Genomic DNA, 22,195 nt, shown 5'->3' with positions numbered 1-22,195 from the left:
TTATGAAAACTTTTATAATGCATTATACATAAAGAGCTTAATCTGTTTAATCAGGATCAAAATTTGATTAATAACAGACCAGATATAATTACATTTTGTAGGTTTTAAAAGAAAATACTATTTCAGTCTTCTACTTAAAAATGTCACGTTACTTGCCATTTGTTTACAACTTCAGAGGAATGTCTGGAATGAATCAGGATTTCTAGTGCAACACCTGAGTTTCTCTCAGTTTGCTCGATTTCTGCTACTAGTAGGAAAATGCTAAGACGAGTTAGTAGTCTCATTGCTTTTAGTTAGTCACTAACCAACACTGTTCAAAAAGCTGCTGTGCCGACAAGATTTGGTTGACTTTGCATACAAGCTCCATGGTATCATGGGAACCAGTTTATGATCGCTAGAGACCTAATGGGATCCCAAAGGCCGAGCGAAACCACATCACCCGTAATCTGATCCAGCCTCAAAGTCATTGGCATTTGTTTTCTGAACAAAGTCTGAGCTGACCCTTGCTTCACTCGGGCTTTGTAACAGCACAGATATTACGTAGAGATGGGTTTATTCTTTAAGCCTCTCTTCAGCATCTTCACGAGCCCAACAGGACACAAAGCTTCCCATTATGACGGAGCGAGCCATCTGGATGGGAGCTTAACATCAGCGCTGGGAGTCGGGCAGGTAAGCGGCACAGAGATCCTCCCTCAGGTGGGTCATCGGATCCGCTGTGGCTTCCTGCCCAGACTCAATGGCTCTGATTTTCATGTGTGGGAAAGAAAGCCAGAGAACAGAGGGACTCTGCAGGCTCCCAGATGGGAATTTACCTAAACCACTGTGTGTGTGTGTGTGTGTGTGTGTGTGTGTGTGTGTGTGTGTGTGTGTGTGTGTGTGTGTGTGTGTGTGTGTGTGTGTGTGTGTGTGTGTGTGTGTGTGTGTGTGTGTGTGTGTGTGTGTGTGTGTGTGTGTGTGTGTGTGTGTGTGTGGTTGTATTCTGTGGTGTTATCCTGTTTTTTATTATTTACTTTAGTATTATTTTTGCTTGTATTTTTGTATATTTTTGCAACCCTGAGTGTCATAAAAGCCACCTTAAAATATTATTATTAAAAATAATATTAAATTAAATAATATATTATAGTTTTATTATTTTATGTATTAAAATATAATAATAATAATAATAATAATAATAATAATAAAAAACAAAAAATTATAATTGTCATTCTTAAAAATAATAATAAAATAAAGCATAAACGCATAATGCATAATATATTAAATTAAATAAAAATAAATAAGTAATAATTATATAATAGAATTATCACCATCATTGATTATCATAAATTATAATACATTAAATGAATTATTAATCATGCTAATTATTACTTTTAAAATACAATCATGTTAAATGAAATAAACACTATATTAAATAAAAATAACAATAATAACAATTATTATTAGTATTATAAATATATAATATCATAAAATATTTACATTAATAAAAAATTATAAAGAAAATAATAACAATATTTATTATTATTTTATATACAGTTACCTATACATCCTATTCATTTTATATATATTTTATACAAATTATTAATATAATATTCTGTATATATATCACTTGGTTGGCACAGTAAGTTATTTACCTTGTTGTGCACGGTAAGGATGTGGTGCAACCCCTTGACATGAATTAACCTAAAATCTTAAGAATGCCGAAGAGTTTGGTATTTCCTGCGGATAGACCCCAAACACACTCCTGGCCTGAAGCTGGAGGGCAAAACGCTCTTTCTTTCAAACACTCAATAGCAGGAAGAGCTAAATAAAGCAGTGCAATGCTTTCAGAGCCGTGTCGTGCCTTTGGGGTTCATCATGGCTGCCGATTACAGCAAACGCGTCGAAGACAAGCGGCCTCTGTAACAGGGCAGGGCCGCCGAAACATTCCAAAACACACACGCTATTAGTCCTCACATGCAGCCAGTCGCAAGCCATAAAATCAAGTGAAAGGAATGACAAGCTGTCTCCACCGATAATCTGCACACAGATGAGCTCGTCGACGGTCTTGCATTTTGCTGCAGGTGATAATTACACACCGGAGAACAACAGAACAACTGTCTGGAACCAGAACGGGCTTTCAAGGCCTCGGGCGACATGATTTGATACGGGAAGCTTGTGCGTATGAGTACACTGCACTGAAGAAATGAGGGTTCATTACTGATGGGAGAGAAGCCCAAACAAGGTGCTCTGCACACTGTGTAATATCATTGCGCCGCTGCACCCATGGTACGGCAGCAAAGCTCCGGGATTATTACGCAGGAATGAGAGTAGAGTTCCTAGCCATATCGGACTAGAAAATCACAACTTTTCATCTTCCGACTTACTACAAGATGTAACTAGAGAAGTTTTAAATAGAAAAAATATAGAAATTCTTTGGTCATTTTTGAGCGAGATGCTAACAGTCTAATCAGATTCAATGAATTATGCTATGCTGTGCTAAATGTGCTACTGCCAGATCTGGAAATCAGCCGAGAGGATTCGAAAACGGTCAAATTCAGCTGTTTAACTGCAGGGGAGCTGGAAAATGAGCCTATTTTTAAAAAAGGAGTGTCCCTTTAACATGATGCCGATTACACATCAGATGCAGCGATCACAATCAATCACAAATCACAACCAATCAGAAGAATGTGTGGGCGGGGCATTTAAAATACATATTTGCTGAATGCAGACAGTATATGGATGAAGTATTAGAGCATGTGCCTTTCAAATATTAGACAGAACTGTTAAATAAAGACAGTACACTAACGAAGACGGATAAACTGGTGCTCGGATTCATTGATTTATAGATGGATCATGGAAAGTCTTTTTCAGAAACGTTTTAAATGTTAGTTCAGAGGACATTCAAAAGCAATGTTCCCATAATGTTAGCAAAACGATGAGACGTAATGTTCCCTTGATGTTTGCATAACCAAGAAAGACATTTAAAAAAACTGGATGTTTTGACTGTTCAGAGAACATTGAGAAATAATGTTCTCATAACTAATGCAGTGCTCGAAGTGAAAACCCAAGGGGTCATTTAAAATTCCTTATTTTACTTTAATTGTCTATATTTTTAATCTGTCCTATATTAAAGCATTCCTTTTTTTGTTTTCTATTTTTTTTTTAAAACAGACCATGAATCTATCAATTTGCCACTTTAAGTCCCTTTACTCCACGTCACAATCAGATGCTGGGTCATTATTTAGTAGAAAGAAATAACTACGTGATGTTTCTCTGTTTCTGTCATTCACTCTGATATGCAGTGAAATGTCTGTGAGTGCCATCCGTCATTAATAATAATAATGGTAATAATGTAATGGTAATAATTTTCAAGGCACTCAAAGCGCTTTACATAGAAGAGGGAATCTCCTCAACCATCACCAATGTGCAGCACCCACCTGGATGATGCGACGGCAGCCATATTGCGCCAGAACGCTCACCACACACCAGCTGATTGGTGGAGAGGAGACCGAGTCATGAAGCCAATCAGGAGAGGGGGATGATTAGGAGGCCATGATGGACAGGGGCTAATGGGCAAATTTGGCCAGGATGCCGGGTTACACCCCTACTCTTTTTCCGAAAGACATCCTGGGATTTTTAACGTCCAGGATCTCAGTTAAACGTCTCATCCGAAGGACGGTGCTCTTTGTCAGTATAGTGTCCCCATCACAATACTGGGGTTGTTTAAATCGCTCAAAATGAAAGCAACTAGGTTAGGCAACTTAAGCTAAACCAACAAATAATTTTTAAAGTGTGATTGTGTCTTTAATATCTTTGTTGCATGATGTTAGCCTAATGCCACACCCACAATAATACGTTTTATAATACGTTGAAATTAAAATAATATTTTCAAAAGTATATCTTCATGTTCTGTCTTCGTTGGAGAAAAAAAAGTGCGATGAGGGGGGAACACAGCGAAAAATTTACAGTGGATAAGAAGTGGTCTTCATATCACTACTGCATCACATTATGTAATAAACAGCATTTATTAAAAAAAGATTTATAGATGCAGATATCATAAGGAACACGTTGAATAGTGCTGATTGAAAGAAGGGGAGGAGCTGAAATATGAGGTTTAAAGGGGACTGAGGCCACCATAAATTAGAATATAGATTACAGAGCTAATTACAATTTTTTTTAGGGGGGTGAGTAAAAAAGAGCCTCAGTAGCAACATCTGAGGGCAATGCAGGTACGCAAGAAAAAGTGAGGGTACACTACAGCTTAACATATAGAAGTGGCGGTACCACAAAGCTTAATTTACCAAAACATTTTTAGATTTTTTTTTTGTTAGCTAGGTGTGTGTCTGTGCTCAGACGATGGGTTCTCAGCAGTATCAAGTTAAAAGTCCCGCTTCTGAAACTTCTATGGGCCAAACAGAAAAACTGTTTTATGCAGACAATAAAAATTGCCAAATATTGTCTGCTAACATCAGCCTTGGTGATATATTGGTTGACCACTAGTTATTAGGACATGTTGTGTTGTGTTAAAGGGATGGTTCCGTGGTTTTATTCTAGGCTTGGTTGTGTTTATGAGGCGCAGTATAACATGTCTTAATTCTTCTTTTTTTAAATGCCGTATTTTTCTTATATTTTACCTTTACTGTCTCCACTGTCCTTTGAACGGCTCGTTTGCTTCCTGCTTCTATGAAGCCCATCCCTCCGAAAAAACGCAATGGTCTTAGATTAGTTAGATAGCCAGATGTAGTTTCCTGTATTTTTATTGCACAGGCTGTCCGGAAACGCCACGCCCCTTACCATTACGGGCAGAAGTCACATCTGCGGAGACTAACGAGGGTTTATGATGTCACCAAACCAGGAAGAAGCTCAATGTAGTCCAAACCGGACGTTTTTGTAGGCAATAAACCGCCATAACTTTAAAAGACAATATCTCCGTTTGCATTGAACTTTCAGCGCTGTAACTTTGCAGATACTGTTTATGCTCAAGCAGCAACATTACACACTAACTAAAGTTAAAAAAGGAAAATCGCATGCAACCACCCCTTTAAAGAGTTGACAATAAGTTTTTACCTGTGTTCTCTTTGTTGCTCCGTTTCTCAATGCCAGGAAAGGCCGCTTCCAAGTCCAGTTTTCCAAATCGGAAAGCATAGCCATTCATAAGTTTCTTGGGAAGGCCGCTGCCAGAGCCGCCGGAGGACGAGCGCGCCCGGTGGCCTTTAACCTGCAAGGCCTTATTGGTACGTTCGAGAGATTTGGAGCGCCTCTCGTCCGGACTGAGCTCAGCGTTCTTTGATGGACTTACGGCTGGAGAACCGTTGTGAGATTCATCTCCTCCCAACCATCCACGGGCACAGATCCTCCGTGGGAGCGGCTCCTTCGAGAGGGAGCCAGGAGTTGACTCCGTTCCCTCTTCCAGAATGGATTCAGAGCTGGAGCCGAGGTTCATTGGGTTCTGTAGTGCCTCCATGTAGGACTTGCGGAAAAGCCGGCGTGACTCAAAGGTTGTGGAGTCTCTAGGGTGACGCTTGCGAAGGCCGGGATTACTAAGGTCCGTGCTGAACGACAGCATTTTGTGTCCCATTCGACCTCGAATGCATCCCTGATCCGGGCTGGGACTCTTTTGCAAGGGTGAATCCTCTGAACGCAGGGAGCTGATGCCCATATCCGTGAGGCTGCGACTGAAAATGGGCTCCGACGCAGTGGACTCTCCGCCCAGAGAGTCTCGAGAACTTAGCGTCCCCGTGGATCCGTGCGTGCTGCATGTGCTGAGCTGACCGCGCAGGGTCGCGCCGCCGCTCCGAGCCTGCATGATTGCGTCAGCAGTGCTGGTCACAAACAAAGGGTTCACCACGTTCTTCCAGGGTGTGCGGTAAACCACGGCCCCGGTACTGAGGAGGCAGTTCTGGAGAGGCTGCAAGTTGCGCTCACACGTTACATTCTGCAGGAAGTCCGGAGTGAAAATGCTGCCGTACATGCTCTCGGCCACAGGGATCTCTGCGATGGCTTGCCCGCTCCCTGACAGGCATTTTATGACCAGTTTGGCAGCCTTGCGTCCTAAAGGAACCACCTGCAGGTAGAAATCTCCCTGCCGCAGACGTACTTTATGCAGCGGTGCGAGTTGCAGAACTACCTTCTCATGCAAACAGAGCGGCCATCCCTCGTGGTACAGCAACAGGCCTTTGAATCGCAGCTGTGCAAAATAAAAAGGACAAATTTATCAGATATAATACTGCTTTCCTTGCATGCATAAGCAACAATTGTCATTTATTTGCTGTTTGCAATCATTAAATACAAAACTGCAATGAACTAAAACATAATACAATTAGAAAATATTGAAATGTGGCATTTTTGCATCACCCAACAGAACTGCAAAACTGAGACTATTCTAGAACATACAAGAAAAGGTGGCGTACAATTTTGTACACGGTAAAAAAAAAAGTATGTCTCCAATTAAAAATTATCTTGTGACTGATCACATCTAAATTTTTCTGTTGGCCAAATTGAATTTCTGTGAATTGATGCAATTTAATTTACAGAAATTCAATTTGGCCAACTGAAAAATTTAGATGTGATCAGTCACAAGATAATTTTTTCATACAGACATTTTTTTACAGTGTACATATTTTAGCAATCAGAGCTCAATCTGGCTTGATAACACTAGTTATTGTGTGTATAATTATTATTCAAAAACAATAATAAATAAAAAATAAATAAAAAAATAAGTAGAATTATTATATACACAAATTCATTAAAACTAAAAGTAAAACCATACTAAGTTTAACTTGTTATATCGAAATAACTAAAAGAAAAAATGAAAATTAAATTTGTGAAAACTATAGACATTATAGATAAAAAAACAAATATGACAAAAACACAACAAAATACAAAAACTTACTAAAATTAAAATTTAAAATTTAAACTATTTAAACTAAAAATGTATAACTATTTATATAATGAAAACACAACGAAAAGCAAAATTTAAAAAGAGAAAATATCATTCCACGGATGCACTGATTCAGTAAATATTTTTATTTATTTATTTATTCATATAATATAACATAATATTTAAAATGAATGTAATGTTATGTAATTTTTTTTATGGTGAACAAACAAACCTATTCACTACAATGAATCAGACATCAATAGTTCTTACGGGAGATTTCTGCACAGGCAATACTCTGAGAAAAACATGTTTTTTCATGACACATGTCTATTGGTTAAAAAATTGCTTTATTATTTAGCTACCGTAATGCTACTGAAAACAGCTAGAGTTGTGAGTTACTCTCTGGCATTGCTGATGATGCAGAAGGAACATGTAGCCTAAGCTTCAGCATGCTGTGACTGAGTTAAATGAGAGCACTGAGAGCCCTGGACTCAGAGTAATTATTAATACAGGAGCATAAGGTTTCAGGTATGTGCTCACACAGCGCTAACCTGCAGAAATACAAAGCCTCCCTGAGCAAGTCTTTCATTTCAGCCTGATCCTCTTTGCCAAGTTCACCCCAGTGAGCTCACAACACTCTCTGTTTGGGCTGTTTTCAGAGCAACACTGAACCCTCTTTCAGCCTGAAGCATTCATCCTCCCTCTCATGTTCCCACTCTCGCAATGTTTCTCTCTGAGAGAGTTTAAATGGATTGAACATGTTTAGCTGCAGTGCTACTGACAACAACATCTGTAGTGGAGACTGTAGTATTAAAAAAATCAGCAAATGATTAACTAGCCTGCTAATGCACAATATCAAGTTTAAAGACTGCATGATACATGGCAAATCTCTATGCTGATTCAAAATTTTTTTTAAAGATAAAAAAAACACAATAGTAAGAAAATCTACTAAATAGTAACACTTTACAATATGGTTCTATTAGTTAACAAAAAATATTTCTAAAGCTTTTATTAATCTTGGTTATATATATGCACTGAAAGTAAAGGGGCCGAATAATTTTGCACGCCCAATTTTTTAGTTTTTGATTTGTTAAAAAAGTTTGAAATATCCAATAAACTTCGTTCCACTTCATGATTGTGTCCCACTTGTTGTTGATTCTTCACAAAAAATTATAGTTTCATATCATTATGTTTGAAGCCTAAAATGTGGCAAAAGGTCGCAAAGTTCAAAGGGGCCAGATACTTTCGCAAGGCACTGTATGTATTATTTAACATATTTAATTATAATTAATATTATGAGTTTGCATTTTACTGTTTTTATTCATTTTGAGGAACACTGAATCTGTTCGAAGAGTAAATAAATGCTTACATTTAGTCTAGAACTACAATAAGCATCATGTTCACTTCACACTTCACACCTAACACCTCCTGATTTCTCTCAACATGGAGACAGGAGAGCTGTCAGTAAATAAATGGGAAAACAAAGTAACTTTCATTACTTATTTGAAAAACGTGGATGTATTGTTGTAAATATAAAAGTAATATGTTACTTTACTCGTTACTTGCCTAGAAGGTATTACGTTTTTCCCCCAGTGTTTGCTTTTACTTTGAAATGCTTCTGTCATAATGCGTCGAATGAAACCGACAGTACTCACGCAGGCCTCCTGCTTTATTATCTGCAAGATTCTCTTGGTGGGCAGCAGGAAGTCAATGAAACAGCGCAGGCCGTCTCCACGGTACTGTCTCTCCACCACACTGAAGAGCTGCCACAGCACGGTCGCCGCGCTCACGCTGAACGGAGGATACAGTGCAGAGAGCGTGCTCTGAATACAGTGGTCCAACGACTCCGAGTCCTGCAACCAATCACACATTGACAGAGCCGTTAAACATCTAGGACACATGAAGCATCAGTTTCTGGATTTACTGTATAGACCGAATCAAACCAGTGTGATGGAGTAAACAATGTCAGCATGTTGTTTTTGGTTTGGTTAGTGAGACTGTAAGGGTTTCTGACCCCTAGGTGGTCGCAAGTTCAATTCCACAGTTCCCAGTTACAAACACAAACAGCAGGATGTCAGGAGGTCGCGGGACACTGATGAGACAGGAAACACCTGTCAATGTAACTTCACTGAATGGACAATAACAGGCAGGATGGAAAATCCTGTCCCTAACGCAGCCCTACATCATATCTGTGGAGAAGAGGACTTTCCAGACGGATGTGATTCACACCATCCTCCTAGACTAACAAAACCATGACCTGGGACAGTCAACTTTAGGTTAAATGGGCAGGGTAGTGGACAAAATGAAAATGAACACGTTTGAGTCAGGGTTATTAAAGTTATAACTCAAATTGAAAACAATTTTTAAAAATTGAACTAAGGTAAGTAAAATAAATATAAAACATATTTTATTTCGACTTTTCTCATTTTAATTTAAACTAAAATAACTAAAACTATAAAATAATACATAAATAAAAAATATCGATATTAGAAAAACAAAAACAAGTTCACAAAAATAAATATATAAAATTACATTTATTAATAAATTGTGTCATTTATAAGTAACAAAATATTTATAGATAAATGATAGTGATGGTACATACACATATATGTGTGTAATTTATTTATTTAAAAATGTATATATATATATGCAAATTTTTTGAGAAGGACCTGTATATATATATATATATATATATATATATATATATATATATACTGTATATATATAAATCTGTATATATATATAAATATTTGCATATTGTGATAGAGTTCATTATTTTCCATAATGTAATGATAAAAATTAAACTTTCATATATTTTAGATTCATTGCACACCAACTGAAATATTTCAGGTCTTTTATTGTTTTAATACGGATGATTTTGGCATACAGCTCATGAAAACCCAAAATTCCTGTCTCAAAAAATTAGCATATCATGAAAAGGTTCTCTAAACAAGCTATTAACCTAATCATCTGAATCAACTAATTAACTCTTAACACCTGCAAAAGATTCCTGAGGCTTTTAAAAACTCCCAGCCTGGTTCATTACTCAAAACCGCAATCATGGGTAAGACTGCCGACCTGACTGCTGTCCAGAAGGCCATCATTGACACCCTCAAGCGAGAGGGTAAGACACAGAAAGGAATTTCTGAACGAATAGGCTGTTCCCAGAGTGCTGTATCAAGGCACCTCAGTGGGAAGTCTGTGGGAAGGCAAAAGTGTGGCAAAAAACGCTGCACAATGAGAAGAGGTGACCGGACCCTGAGGAAGATTGTGAAGAAGGACCGATTCCAGACCTTGGGGGACCTGCGGAAGCAGTGGACTGAGTCTGCAGTAGAAACATCCAGAGCCACCGTGCACAGGCGTGTGCAGGAAATGGGCTACAGGTGTCGCATTCCCCAGGTCAAGACACTTTTGGGCTACAGAGAAGCAGCACTAGACTGTTGGTCAGTGATCCAAAGTACTTTTTTCGGATGAAAGCAAATTGTGCATGTCATTCGGAAATCAAGGTGCCAGAGTCTGGAGGAAGACTGGGGAGAAGGAAATGCCAAAATGCCTGAAGTCCAGTGTCAAGTACCCGCAGTCAGTGATGGTCTGGGGTGCCATGTCAGCTGCTGGTGTTGGTCCACTGTGTTTTATCAAGGGCAGGGTCAGCTAGCTATCAGGAGATTTTGGAGCACTTCATGCTTCCATCTGCTGAAAAGCTTTATGGAGATGAAGATTTCGTTTTTCAGCCCGACCTGGCACCTGCTCACAGTGTCAAAACCACTGGTAAATGGTTTACTGACCATGGTATTACTGTGCTCAATTGGCCTGCCAACTCTCCTGACCTGAACCCCATAGAGAACCTGTGGGATATTGTGAAGAGAAAGTTGAGAGACGCAAGACCCAATACTCTGGATGAGCTTAAGGCCGCTATCGAAGCATCCAGGGCCTCCAGAACACCTCAGCAGTGCCACAGGCTGATCGCCTCCATGCCACGCCGCATTGAAGCTGTCATTTCTGCAAAAGGATTCCCGACCAAGTATTGAGTGCATAACTGAACATAATTATTTGAAGGTTGACTTTTTTGTATTAAAAACACTTTTCTTTTATTGGTCGGATGAAATATGCTAATTTTTTGAGATAGGAATTTTGGGTTTTCATGAGCTGTATGCCAAAATCATCCGTATTAAAACAATAAAAGACCTGAAATATTTCAGTTGGTGTGCAATGAATCTAAAATATTTGAAAGTTTAATTTTTATCATTACATTATGGAAAATAATAAATAATTTTTTGAGAAGGACCTGTATATAAAATCACACACACAAAGAAACTAATAAAATAAAACTAAATAAAAAATATATAGAAATGTATATATACTGTATATTTAAATAAAACGAGAACTAGTGAAATATACAAACTAAAAACTAAAAAAGAATATTTCAATGAAAATGGAAAATATTAAAAATCTAATTAAAACCATTAATAAAAAATATAATAGTATCTTAATGATACTAAAATAACACTGATTTGGGTGCAAGACTACAAAAACTGGATCAGACATCTCGACACGGGAAAAGCCCAGGAAAAATCCCCGGCAAAGTAACCAAAAGCTCTCACTTTAAATTTCCCTGTTTGTTCTGCTCTGTTGGCCCTGTATTAGACAATGACAATGTGCCGTCCACATGCCGTGACTCCTCCACAGGGCAGCCATTGTTTCATCCCTCCTGCAGAAAGTCTTTCTTGACGCTCTAGGAAACTTAATCACTCACCCACATTAGTGGCACTGCGGCTCACAGAGCTCCAGAAATAATCACAGCGCACTGAAACTGCAGGGAAGAGTAGAACCGCATTTTGGAGGAAAAGCTAACAATGGGAGGAAAGGCAACATGATTTCTAACATCGTTCAACGGTACTTTTTTAGGTTATTGTGGCAGGCTACAAAATAGTGCCTTGGGCAGGGTAGGATTATGGATCGTTCCAGTGGGACCAGGGACTCAGGCCTCGGACTGACAGGAGCCTCCAAAACCTCAGGCCACAAGACTGTCGAAATAAACTGAACCAAAATGGCCTTTCATCATATGTAAAAAATAATAATGATAACGATAAAAATGACTGTTTGTGTGTGTGTATATATATATAGAGAGAGAGAGAGAGCGAGAGAGAGAGAAAGAGAGAGAGAGAGAGAGAGAGAGAGAGAGAGAGAGAGAGAGAGAGAGAGAGAGAGAGAGAGAGAGAGAGAGAGAGAGAGAGATACAGGGCTTGACATTAACATCCGCCAAATATGGGTGTATTTCAGCAGTGGCGTGTAACAGTCACTCCTACTAGCCACTTTGGCGGGTTGACTTTTATATATATATATATATATAGCCTAAATATACATTTTTCAATTGTAGTCTTTTAAAATGTACAGTTGGCAAGAATATAGACTTTTTTTCAGTACATATCGATCTCGGAAATAAATCCAATACTAATTTATCTCGCATACCAGCTGTGTTTTCTCGCTCTCTCATCTCTCCAACAGCGAGTCACACACACCCGCCTTTCCTCACTCACTTGTTTCATTTGCCCCTGGATGATTATTGTTGTTATTACAGGGCGTGATTGCAAACATAAAGCTGCCTCTCAGTCCTAAATTGAGTTACTGATTATTGCTTTTAAAAAGTCAAATACACACAATATAATGTCAAAATGCCAGTCTTGGTATTCAAGTATTCACGTAAACAGAGTCAGTTATGTTTTAAGGGAACGTAAACAGTTAAGAAAGAAAACGGATGTGTTACAGAATAATTGATCCGGGAGTCAGGTCTTAAAGTGACAGCAGTCCAAATTTGCAAGATAATATTGAAAAGATATGTATATGGTAGTTTTGTCCCATGGTATCGATGTCAAAATTGTGGCTAGTAACTTTGGACACTATATACAGACTACCAACTAATTAATTACACTAGCTGAGCGAAGTGATTACACGAGACATGATACATTTTTGCTATACAGCATATCTTTTAACATACCATCTGATGTTCATTCATGTTTATTTGGTGCTATAACTAGTAGGAAAGCAAGAGATGCTACAAGGTGCTAGGTGCTACAGCAATCTGTCATGCTACATTTTAAGAGCACCAAAGCTGCATTTATTGTTTGAATTATAAAATTCATTGTCAAAATTAACAAAGCATTTTGATTACTGAATGACAGACAAATAAAGTTTTATTCACGCGCCAACTGAAAACATCACAGACTAACTTTTTATTTGTACTTCCTGTGGGGCATGCAAAAATAAATGAATAGGGTTTGAGCCCCCCAAAGTGACACTAGTGGAGTCTGAAGACTGGCTTTGGTCTTTTGAACATGTTTTAACCCGAAAACGTTTGCGATGGTTGGTATAAGCTACAAGCTGTATTGAGAGCGGCCTGCATATCCGTACCAATGCGCCCCCACCCAAAATACCACGTTTAAAGTCTGGGAAGACTAAACATATGGCTAGAACACAGCACTGGACGGAGGACTTCAAGAGAGGTAGAGATAAGTGAGGCTTTGAAGATGAAAGATAAATAAGACTGGGCAGCGCTTCTGACGCATTTCCATAACCTTGAAAAAGTTATTTCACCTGGCTGAAGCCAGTAAAAGAGCTTTAAATAGCAGCCAAAGCACAAGTGTGGGCTTGGAGGAAGCGTTGATGTGTGTGGTATCTGGTGAAGGAGCAGGACGCGGAGGAATCCACCCTCTTTGAAGAGACCTGGCTGGACCCGTAATTATATCGCCAACCCAACAACGTGGATTCCAGGTGTCACGCTGTTCTCTATTAAACAGACTGACATCTGCTACAGAAGGTACAACCACAGAACCTGCCCACTAACGCACACATTTAGCTTTTGTCCTCCATCACATCTTTCCTGCTGCTCACACTGAGGTTTAGGGATTTGATCACAACCTGCTTCGAACACAACACATCATTAGCACCGTGGACATCATGCAGCATGTAGGGTTTACTTTTATGAAGTGATCGGACCTACGAACTGGAAAAAAGAAAATCCCCTTGAGACAATAAGAAATTAAAATGCAACCACCCAAAACAGCATCCAGAGAACCTTAGCTACCACCAGTGATGCGCGGGTTAATCCAAAATGAGCGGGTATCCCTGTTTACGAGTCAACCAAAAATATTTTTAATGATTTTCAGGTCGCGATCGGTCGGGTCGTTTGAAATAAAGATGACACAGGACAAAATGCCCGATTTCCCAACACGTTGAACTAAGCAATGCCACTGTACCATTTTAGTAGGCTATACTTTTAAACGCATATAGCTCAGTAATGCAATCTCATGGAATGTATACGCCAAAACGAGCTTTGGCGTGCATATGCTACGCAGTTTTTTGCATGCATTTATATAATACACCCTTTATTGCGTGTATGTGACACGCTCTTGGGTAGCATAAAGTGCACGCGAAAAACCATGTGCATAAAACTCATTTTGGGGTATATATTCCAGGGTGGGATTTTTGTTAGGAAAGTCGGTGGAGAGAGACGCACACTTCGATTAGACTGGATAAACATATGCAGCATCTTAGGAAAAACGAAAATATATGAATGAATAAATCAAGCCTTTATTAATAACACTATAGGCTATATCATACAGCTGTGGTTCTCAAACCTGTCCTGGAGGACCACCAGCCCTGCACATTTTGTATGTCTCCATCATCTAACACACCTGATTCAATTCATGAGCTCATTAGTAGAGACTGCAAGACCTGAAATGGGTGTGTCAGAAATAGGGAGACATACTAAATGTGCAGGGCTGGTGGTACTCCAGGACCGGTTTGAGAACCACTGTCATACAGCATTCAGAAAAAGCTCCTAAGAGCTTGCACTCTTTTCCAAAAGTGTCTCTCTCTCAGTTGACCTGCTGATGAATTCTCCAAGCAGGGTCGAAATATAAACATGCCGTTCATCAATAATATGCATTTAGAGGCAGCTGAAATGGACAATGATGGGCCGCCTCAAGAACTGCCTGCTCTCGCCGGCGCACCACGTCAGGGCCTGAAACATTTCTCCTCCACAGGCTGGATTAATGGATATTATGCCTGGGAGCATTTACTACTTTTAAAGAATACGGGTCAGGAAGCGGATCGGGTACAATATTTTCTTTTTTGCGGTCCGAGTTGCGGGCGGGTTAGTTGAAAACGTCGGTCGGGTGCAATGTCACTTCTGTGCAATGTCAATATATGCTAATTGTTTGAAAATACAATAATTTGCTATTCTATACAACAGGGTTCCCATATTCCCATATATATTATCATTTTTATAAATATGGCAGGACATGTAAAAAATCGTAATTAATTCCCTAACATTTTAACATATAATAAAAAAATGAAATAGCAATAAAATAATATCATTGTTTTTATTATATAAAATATACTATATAAAAGATTATTTACTAATATTGTGTTATTTCTAGTACATAAATAAAAAATAAAATATATATATATATATATATATATATATATATATATATATATATATATATATTTGTGTATATATATATATATATATATATATATATATATAGAGAGAGAGAGAGAGAGAGAGAGAGAGAGAGAGAGAGAGAGAGAGAGAGAGAGAGAGAGAGAGAGAGAGAGAGAGAGAGAGAGAGAGAGAGAGAGAGAGAGAGAGAGAGATTACAGGATATATAAAAATCTTAATTTTAATATATAGTAAATAATAAACAACAATAATAAAAAAGCGATATTATTTTGTTATTTCTAATACATACACACATTCATGATGAATGATTAAATATAAAACTGATATTTACTACAGAAATAACCGTGACTTTTTAAGATTTCACTGATTTTCTATGACTTTTACAGGCCTGGAAAACCCAATTATTAGGTTTTTCCAAGAGCGTGGGAACCCCATCAGACCACTAAAGATGTTGTTTTTACAAATCACTGACATCACCGCTGCCACTGATGCTCTAATAGACTCGAGGTCCACTTAACCACCTTTTACTGCAATGCAAACATACAGTAACTAAGCAGGACCTGGGATTTGCCAAACGAAGCAGCTCTAAACGACAGGCCTTGCAGAGAGCGCTAAACAAACCATGTGTGAACTCCTGACAGTCTGACGGGAAGGGCATCTGTCTCTCTTTCTGTGTCCTTCTCGTTTAGTGGGTCAGGAAGACAAAGGCCTCGCGCACCAGCTCTCCAGTGGAGCATGAAGCCGCCGCGGGACTGAAACAGGAGAGGAGCAGCGGCGCAGCCACACACCTCCTATATGCAGGTGTCAAAGCAGCTTTAATGCTTCTATAGAGCTGTCTGGTGACAAATGCATGATTATGGAGGGGGAAAATACAACGGGTCAGCTGCAGAGATTTTAACGACTGAGATATGTGATGCTGAACTGGCTATTATGAAAGCCAATGTAGATCACCAGACAGCTTCCTGAACTAGGGTTGCAAAGGAGCTGAACATTTCCAGAAATACCTTGAAAGTGTATAAAGCCCTAATCTGTTTTGTTAGTAGGGTTGCACATTTTCCAGAAACTTAACCCTGGGTTATCGTTGTTCTAAACCCAGCTTTTAACCCAGGGTAAAGGAAGTTTTCACACTTGTAACCCTAACCCGCATTGCGGTGCCAAACGTGTACACAGTGAAACGATGCAGTCCAGATAGAATGGTACATCTAGATGCTTAGTAACCAACAACCAATCACGTGCCTTAAATTCAAATGCTTTTGGACAGTCACGAAAACACAGCATGCTTTAACAGTGTTTGATGAGAAAAATGGCTAATTTAATTAAAACACAATAATTTGAATGAAGAGAATGTTATATTATTACCTTTATAGTCCGTACAGGTTATTCAGTGTAAACTTGATATAGTATAGTTGTCAGTATATAATATGAGGAAGCACAATTCTAGAGCCTCCGTTAAGGACGTTAACCCAGGGTTTTGTAATAAATACCCAGGATAGTAGTTAAACCTGGTTAAATTATGAGCATGAATTATGAAATAAATTATGAAATTTATGTGAAAAGTGAAGCAAGATAACCCAGGGTTAACTATTACGTTAAGTGTGAATAAATAAATAAATACATGCTATTTTTTAATATATGAAAAATTACAGTCTTTTTGAATAATCAAAATTATAATGAATATTAGTATCTGAATAATAAATAAAACATGTATTATCATATTATTATACTATAAGCCTTATAATATATATATTTAATATTTATATATAAAATATTTAAACATTATATTATTCTTTATCATTTTATGATAAAGAAATTTTACTTTATTATAATTTATTAATATTATTATATTAATTATAGTATTATTAATATATAATACTATTAATTGATATTACTATTATTTACTATTCTATCTTTTTACCCCAATGCAATGTGTTACTTTCTCATAGGAAACACATTCAATAACAAGTTCAATGAGAATACATTTCGAGGTGTATGAGTGTTAAGCTGACAATTATTAGATGCAATTATTTGAACGTCATCAGCCGAAATGACATAATCGTGACCTCCGTCGCTAAATCCATCAGTTTGAAAGACGGTAAGTCCTGTAAGCGCCGCACCTGATGTGACTGACAGCTGTCGAACAGGCTGACGTCTACAGATGGAATGTGCATTGACTCATGGGAGGACAAAAGCAACACGCAGCTGCTCTGAAACAGGTTCTATAGTGAATCTATGAGCGATTACAGCATGATGACACAAACACATCCTGCATCAGCTCTCACACACCGTAAACCTGCTGGCAAATCATCGTTTCAGAGGTAATTACGAGAGGAGTTTTAAGTGCTCTAATTGAGGGATCATTTCAAGACGCCGCTCCCATGATGTGTGGATTACTGCACAAAAGCCAGAGCTGAGTCCTAATGCCACTCATTACCAAGCAGGTTGAGTCAAACACTCACAGTCTTAATTAGTCCCACATATGTTCTTCCACAAAACACGGATCTATATATCCCTAAACGGCATTAATATCAGAAGTCAAAACTAAGAAAAAAATTATAATACACGTGATATATATATAATGTCACCATGACATTTTCTTGTTTGTAAGTCACTTTCAATAAAAGCATCTCCTAAAAAAATAAATACAGATGTGCCTTGATACAGTCAGTGCTTTCTGAACTGAATAAGGCACTAAGTCTCATATTTGATTAAGTTTGCATCATTTTATGTTTATTACTGTAAAGCTGCTTTGTATAAAGCATTATAGAAATAAAGGTGACGACTTTTTGTAAGGAAACTAAATTTCCCATCACTAGAAAACAAAATACTTTCCATACAAAACCAGCTTCCCTAAGGAAAAGCCTTTTTCCTGTTTGATAGGATCATCACAATCCTAATTGAAAAGTGGTGAATGCTTTCTTAATTTACAGTTAAATAACAAGAAATCATCTTCTTCAAAGCATAATGATGATGAAGAGACCTGTGATGTGGTGGGAGGGTGTCAAATGTGCACGCTTACCTTTATACTCAGGTAATTATCACAGCTCCGCGACTTCACTCTGGAGTGCATAGTGCTCAGCGTCCGCATTCAAGGTAGTAGAAAAAACATAAATATGCCACATAAATAAATACGTTTAGTTCATTAATCCAGTGTAAGTCCATGCACTGAGTGTCACAGAGCTGGACAGGTCCGCTGCACCCATGACTACGTCAGCCGGTGTCTCTGCGCTCTAATGGGACGTTTGAGAGAGAGACAGACAGCGAGCTCGGCTACGGCCCTCCTCCCGGCTGGATAATGCATACTGATGCAATTTCCTTTAGCACTGAGAAAACACACGATCTGAGCTGCACACAAACCACAACAACACCCCCGTCCACAACTGCCCTGCAGGGGAACAGACCTTTACTACCCCCTACTTTAGAGCGGCCAAAGCCTCCCCCTCTCCTGCCTCTTTGTCCTGACAAAACAAATGGACTAGGGTTTCAGCTTATGCTGTCGCTTTTGTCAAAGAAGGAGGGGAAAAAAGAAAAAAGAAGACATCAGCATGCCATTGGTGGCTCAGGTCACTCAACTACAATAGAGCTACTCTAAATCTTGTCAGGGAAACGGATAATCCAAAAACTAGAGCTGACACAAACTAGAACGGTTCAAAACAAACAAAAAACTGCTTTGAATTTCATGTAACACTTTACATGAATCGGTCACACTTTAGTTTAGGGGCCAATTCTCACTATTAACTATGACTTTTGCCTCAATAAACTCCTAATTACTGTGTATTAATTGTTAGTAAGGTGGTTGTTAAGTTTAGGTGTTGGGTAGGGTTAAGGGATGTTCACTGTTTTCTCCAGAACGACCGTACAACCAAATCAAATTTAGTTGCAGTGTTGTCCTGTTTAACACTGTGAAGCTGCTTTAAAACAATCGGCAATGTAAAAGCGCTATATAAATCAAGTTGATTGATTGATTGATTGAATATGGCCATGCAGAATAAGGAATTAATATGTGCTTTATAAGTACTAATAAATAGCCATTATCCTAGTAACATGCATGCTAATAAGAAACTAGTTAAAAGTGAGAATTGGATCTTAAACTAAACAGTTACCGAGTATTTTCAATGCATTAATTATGCCTTGTAATGCATGACGTAATGGATAATTAATACATATTCAATGTTCAATGTTTACAAAGCATAATGCATTAAAACACATGACAAACAACCAGAAGTAACAAGTAATCTGAACATATAATGCATTTTTTAAACTATTATTTATTAAAATACAATGCACAAAGCACGCTATGAATATTATACATTAAGGCTTCAAGTAAATTGTTACCAAATTGAAATGGGTCCTATCATGCCCCTTATTTAGGCTCAAACAGCAACATTAAGTTAAAAAAGTGAAATCGTAATCAATGACCCCTTTAAAGGGTTAGTTCACCCAAAAATTCTGTCATTAATTACTTAAGACCTCCGTTCATCTTCAGAACGCAAATGAAGATATTTTTGTCACTATACAAGTCGTTATTTATTTTTTTGCACACAAACTCTTCTCGCCGCTTCATGTAATGATTGTAGAGCCGCTGTAGTGAGATGGGCTTTGTAACGACGTCTTTAGTGCCTTTATGGGTCTTGAGAGAGGAAATTACATTGGTGTTAATGAAGGCCTTTCTGAGCCATCGGATATCAGCAAAAATATCTTAATTTGTGTTCAGAAGATGAATCTTACGGGTGTCGAACGACATTAGGGTGAGTAATTAATTTTTGGGTGAACTAACCCTTTAAATTCCCAATATTTTACATTATATTTTAGTTTACTTATTGTCAAGTGTTACCAACAAAAAAAATGTTTTATATCTTGACTGATTCTCCTTGATATGTAAAAGATGAAGACAAATTAAGAGACTCTTCATTTTTTAAAATCAAAACAAACATCTTTATTGATTCTCATTGACAGTGCGATTCAATTAATATCAAATGGAGACGCTTACGTCTTAAATGTTTCAGTTAAGAAAAAGACCCCATGTATCTCACAATGTCCCTCCTCCAGAAAAGATCTTAAAGTCTCAAACTGTGCTCAGAAGTTGATGACCTCACTGTGAACTCAAACCCTTCTCATCAAATTATCTCTTTTTGTCATCTTCAAGGATTTTGAAAGGGTCATAAGTGAGATCTCCATTAAATCTCTTTTGAGCATTTTCAGAGAAATAGTGGTAACACTTTACCATGAGGTTTAATTGGTTACATTAACTACACCAGTTAACATGAACATTAACAATGAAAAATATGTCTAATGCATACGTTAATCTTAGTTAATGTTAATCTCAACATTTACTTATACATTCTTAAAATCTAAACAAAGCACTGTGAACTGACATGAACATTTTTATTAACTAACATTAATAGGGATGTACAATATTTCAGCCATATCAGTATTAGGCGATATATGTTCATTTTTTGATGTTATCATTATCGGTCTGATAGGAACATTTGGCCTATATATTAAAGCCGATTAATAATGGATTATTTCCTTCAGCTGAGACACTTCAGATGCGCCATGAGGGTTTTGAATTGCTTGAAATATGATCGGAATTACTTCAAAAAATTAAATACAGTTCAGTGCAGCACAAGTCTGTCATTTAGGCTACATAAAATTATAATAAGAAGGTGTGCTTGGAACATGGCTTTTAATGTTGAGACTTTTGTTTTTGTAATCAGTCTCTCAAAAATTATATAAAAATTTGGATTTAGATTTACCGCCTAATATATTGGTTATCAGCTTTCAAATATAAAGAATTATCGGTTATCGATATCAGCCAAAATTTGCATTTTGTTGCATCCCTACTGTAAAGTGTTATTGAAATATCTTCAATCCTTAAAACAGAGCTGACATTAAATCATATAAGTTATCTAAATATAACTTACATTGTTAATAAAAGTCGCTTTTTGGATTCCGATTTTCTTGTACACAGGCATGTTAATTACACTTAAATTGAAATAATGAGAAAGTTAAGACAAAATGTGATTGAAAAGCAGACAAAAAAAGTAAATGAAAACATAAATGGTGATTATTTTCTACATTTTGCTGCGTGTGCCACACCTGTGCTGAGCGTGTGGAAAGCATGAACATGTCTGTACACTGCGATGGAATGTGTAACTCCAAACATGTCAGAGTCATCCATTACCACCCTAAACATCTGCCAGACCTGGAGCACACAGTGAGGAGAGAGATCATGCTCACCCAATCACATCAAATGACTCTATGTGCACAGAGCAGCGAGTGTAGTATTGGTAATCATGTTAGGGTATATTTAGAAGAGCTAAACTCTTTACACACACCACTAGTCACTGTGACACATCTTAGAGGTTTGTAAGGATTTAAGTCCGGGTTTAGCTCATTTCACAATGTGTTTCGTAAATATTCGCCACAGCTCATCATTAAATCTAAATGAGCAATTTAAGCAATAATTCAATCTTCACACAGCTCTTTTCCATTCAACAACAGTTTGTAGTGGCCACTTCTCACAATAAAATCACCACAAAAGTCCAAAATTGGATTCCGTTCCTCTCACAAACCTGACTTTAGAAGATCAACTGTTATGTACTTATGGTGTTTTTTGACATTTATTACATTCATGGTCACTACGACCTGCTGTTATATGAAAAAGCCGTTTGACATTTATGCATTTGGCAAATGCTTTTAGACGACTTGCATTGCATTTAAAGTCTACATTTGATCAATTCATGCACTTCCTTAGCCTGGATGCCAGCCGAACTCAGCCCCGCCCACAACATTTTTAGGTCGGGCGGTTCAGTCTGGCCTCGATCCATAGAGGAGTGATTATCCCTGAACAGAAACTGTTCGGACCAATGAAACCA

The 22,195-nt window shown here is 37.8% G+C and overlaps 1 protein-coding gene across 5 annotated transcripts in view; it reads right to left on the bottom strand.

Annotated features, from left to right (window-relative positions):
- The window catches only part of zgc:158766 (uncharacterized protein LOC100009641 homolog), a 93,925-nt gene that overhangs the window by 37,237 nt on the left and 34,493 nt on the right, over window positions 1–22,195 (bottom strand). For 4 of the 5 annotated variants that reach the window (XM_067447874.1, XM_067447873.1, XM_067447875.1 and 1 more), the window contains exons 3-4: window positions 8,512–8,709; window positions 5,044–6,163 (exon numbers count right to left, since the gene is read on the bottom strand). In XM_067447874.1, the coding sequence (XP_067303975.1) occupies window positions 5,044–6,163; window positions 8,512–8,709 (1,318 nt within the window). Of the gene's footprint in view, window positions 1–5,043; window positions 6,164–8,511; window positions 8,710–18,336; window positions 18,741–22,195 lie in introns of those variants that run through there. The other variant, XM_067447876.1, reaches the window with a different exon arrangement.

Source organism: Pseudorasbora parva, chromosome 7 (genome assembly GCF_024679245.1).
Source record: "Pseudorasbora parva isolate DD20220531a chromosome 7, ASM2467924v1, whole genome shotgun sequence".
Lineage (NCBI taxonomy): Eukaryota > Metazoa > Chordata > Actinopteri > Cypriniformes > Gobionidae > Pseudorasbora > Pseudorasbora parva.
This window is presented reverse-complemented; position numbering and strand designations above follow the sequence as displayed.